Here is a 3,560-nt window from a genome sequence, read left to right as displayed (position 1 = left end):
AGGGATGGGAATTCCCGGATTTTTAAATAAGGGGGGGAGGGGGGATTAAATATTCCCGAGGGAAAAAGGGGGATCCGAGCCGGGAGAGGGGTCTGGGGTGGGATTGGGGATCCCGAAGTTCTCGATCCATGGGGATCCCAAAGTTCTCGATCTCTTGGGAATTGGGGATCCCGAAGTTCTCATTCCAGGGGGAATTGGGGATCCTAAAATTCTCATTCCAGACAAAATTGGGAATCCCAAAGTTCTCGATCCAGGGGGATCCCAAAGTTCTCGATCTGATGGGAATTGGGGATCCCAAAGTTCTCATTCCAGGGGGAATTGGGGATCCCGAAGCTCTCATTCCGTGGGGATCCCAAAGCTCTCGATCCAGGGGGATCCCAAAGTTCTTGATCTCTCGGGAATTGGGGATCCCAAAGTTCTCATTCCAGGGGGAATTGGGGATCCCGAAGCTCTCATTCCGTGGGGATCCCAAAGCTCTCGATCCAGGGGGATCCCAAAGTTCTTGATCTCTCGGGAATTGGGGATCCCAAAGTTCTCATTCCAGGGGGAATTGGGGATCCCAAAGTTCTCATTCCAGGGGGAATTGGGGATCCCAAAGTTCTCATTCCAGGGGGAATTGGGGATCCCAAAGTTCTCATTCCAGGGGGAATTGGGGATCCCAAAGTTCTCATTCCAGGGGGAATTGGGGATCCCAAAGTTCTCATTCCAGGGGGAATTGGGGATCCCGAAGTTCTCATTCCAGGGGGAATTGGGGATCCTAAAATTCTCATTCCAGGCAAAATTGGGAATCCCAAAGTTCTCGATCCAGGGGGATCCCAAAGTTCTCGATCCAGGGAAAATTGGGGATCCCAAAGCTCTCGATCTCATGGGAATTGGGGATCCCAAAGTTCTCATTCCAAGGAAAACCGGGGGTCCCAAAGCTCTCGATCCAGGCGGAATTGGGGATCCCAAAGTTCTCGATCCAAGGAAGATTTGGGAACCCAAAGTTCTCGATCTCTTGGGAATTGGGGATCCCGAAGTTCTCGATCCAGGGAAAATTGGGGATCCCAAAGTTCTTGTTCTGTGGGGATCCCAAAGTCTCGATCCAAAGGGGGATCCGAGCCGGGAGAGGGGTCTGGGGTGGGATTGGGGATCCCGAAGTTCTCGATCCATGGGGATCCCAAAGTTCTCGATCTCTTGGGAATTGGGGATCCCGAAGTTCTCATTCCAGGGGGAATTGGGGATCCTAAAATTCTCATTCCAGGCAAAATTGGGAATCCCAAAGTTCTCGATCCAGGGGGATCCCAAAGTTCTCGATCTCATGGGAATTGAGGATCCCGAAGTTCTCATTCCAGGGGGAATTGAGGATCCCGAAGCTCTCATTCCGTGGGGATCCCGAAGTTCTCAATCTCTTGGGAATTGGGGATCCCAAAGTTCTCATTCCAGGGGGAATTGGGGATCCTAAAATTCTCACTCCAGACAAAATTGGGAATCCCAAAGTTCTCGATCCAGGTGGAATTGGGGATCCCAAAGTTCTTGAACCAGGGGGATCCCAAAGTTCTTGATCTCTCGGGAATTGGGGATCCCAAAGTTCTCATTCCAGGGGGAATTGGGGATCCCAAAGTTCTCGATCCAGGGAAAATTGGGGATCCCGAAACTCTCAATCTCATGGGAACTGGGGATCCCGAAGTTCTCATGCCAAGGAAAACTGGGGATCCCAAAGTTCTCGATCCAGGTGGAATTGGGGATCCCGAAGCTCTCGATCCGTGGCAAAGGGCGGATCCCAAACCCTTCGTTTCACGGGGAATTTTGGAGCCGCTCCCATCTTTTTTCAAGGAATATTTTGGATGTCCCAGCCCTCATCCCGGGGGGATCGGGGATCCCAAACCCCTCATTCCATGGGGATCCCACACCCCTCATTCCATGGGGATCCCAAACCCCTCATTCCATGGGGATCCCAAACTCCTCCATGGGGATCCCAAAGCCCTCATTCCATGGGGATCCCACGGATCCCACACCCCTCACTCCATGGGGATCCCAAAGCCCTCATTCCATGGGGATCCTACGGATCCCAAAGCCCTCATTCCATGGGGATCCCACAGATCCCAACCCCCTCACTCCATGGGGATCCCACAGATCCCAAACCCCTCATTCCATGGGGATCCCAAACTCCTCCATGGGGATCCCAAAGCCCTCATTCCATGGGGATCCCACGGATCCCACACCCCTCACTCCATGGGGATCCCAAAGCCCTCATTCCATGGGGATCCTACGGATCCCATTCCCCTCATTCCATGGGGATCCCACAGATCCCAAACCCCTCATTCCATGGGATCCCAAACCCCTCATTCCACAGGGATCCCACAGATCCCGTTCCCCTCATTCCATGGGATCCCACAGATCCCGTTCCCCTCATTCCATGGGGATCCCACAGATCCCAAACCCCTCATTCCATGGGGATCCCGCTCCCCTCATTCCATGGGGATCCCACGGATCCCGCTCCCCTCATTCCATGGGGATCCCACAGATCCCAAACCCCTCATTCCATGGGACCCCAAACCCCTCATTCCACGGGGATCCCACAGATCCCATTCCCCTCATTCCACGGGGATCCCACAGATCCCATTCCCCTCATTCCATGGGGATCCCACGGATCCCGCTCCCCTCATTCCATGGGGTCCCACGGATCCCGCTCCCCTCATTCCCAGAAAACCCCACGCAGAGCAGGGGTTCCCAACATTTCCCCCCCCCCAGTCGGAAGCAATGTCGGGAAGGATCCCGGAATCCTTCCCAGGGAAAACCCCTGGGATCCACCAGGAAAATCCTTCCTTGGGGGAACTTCTGGGATCCACCGGGAGAGATCCTGCCCTGAGAGAATTCCAGGGATCCACCGGGAGAAATCCTTCCCTGGGAGAACTCCCGGATCTCTCCTCACCCACCCCATTCCCACCGGGATTGGGATCAGGGCGTGCCAGGATCAGGGGGAATTTCTGGGATCTGCCCCAATGAATCCTTCCCTGGGATCCACCTGGAAAAGTCCTTCCCTGGAGGAGCTCCTGGGATCCACCTGGAGAGATCCATCCCTGGGAGAGCTCCTGGGATCTGCCCAGACCAATCCTTTACTGGGAAAATTCCTGGGATCCACCTGGAAAAGTCCTTCCCTGGAGGAGCTCCTGGGATCCATCTGGAAAAGTCCATTCCTGGAAGAACTCTCAGGATCCACCTGGAAAAGTCCATTCCTGGAAGAGCTCCTGGGATCCACCTGGAAAAGTCCTTCCCTGGAGGAGCTCCTGGGATCCATCTGGAAAAGTCCATTCCTGGAAGAACTCTCAGGATCCACCTGGAAAAGTCCATTCCTGGAAGAGCTCCTGGGATCCACCTGGAAAAGTCCTTCCCTGGAGGAGCTCCTGGGATCCACCTGGAGAAATCCATCCCTGGAAGAACTCCCCGGATCCATCCAAACCAATCCATCCCTGGAAGAACTCCCCGGATCCACCCCAACAAATCCTCCCCCGCAGCATCTCCAGATCCCTCCTCACCCGACCCCTTCCCGCCGCCGTCCCCGCTCAGGGCGTGTAGGC

The 3,560-nt window shown here is 54.9% G+C and overlaps 1 protein-coding gene across 1 annotated transcript in view; it reads right to left on the bottom strand.

Moving 5' to 3' along the window:
- LOC108447909 overlaps nt 1-3,554 on the bottom strand; it is a 6,746-nt gene extending 3,192 nt beyond the window's left edge. The window contains exons 1-3 of the mRNA XM_017739198.1: nt 1,166-3,554; nt 809-1,019; nt 144-370 (exon numbers count right to left, since the gene is read on the bottom strand). Coding sequence (XP_017594687.1) covers nt 144-370; nt 809-1,019; nt 1,166-1,362 — 635 coding nt within the window. The 5' untranslated portion in view covers nt 1,363-3,554. The remainder of the gene's footprint in view (nt 1-143; nt 371-808; nt 1,020-1,165) is intronic.
- Nucleotides 3,555-3,560: the final 6 nt, after the last annotated feature.

Source organism: Corvus brachyrhynchos, unplaced genomic scaffold, assembly GCF_000691975.1.
Source record: "Corvus brachyrhynchos isolate BGI_N302 unplaced genomic scaffold, ASM69197v1 scaffold617, whole genome shotgun sequence".
Taxonomy (NCBI): Eukaryota; Metazoa; Chordata; class Aves; order Passeriformes; family Corvidae; genus Corvus; species Corvus brachyrhynchos.
Note: the sequence above shows the minus strand (reverse complement) of the source record. Positions and strands in the feature narration are given on the sequence as shown.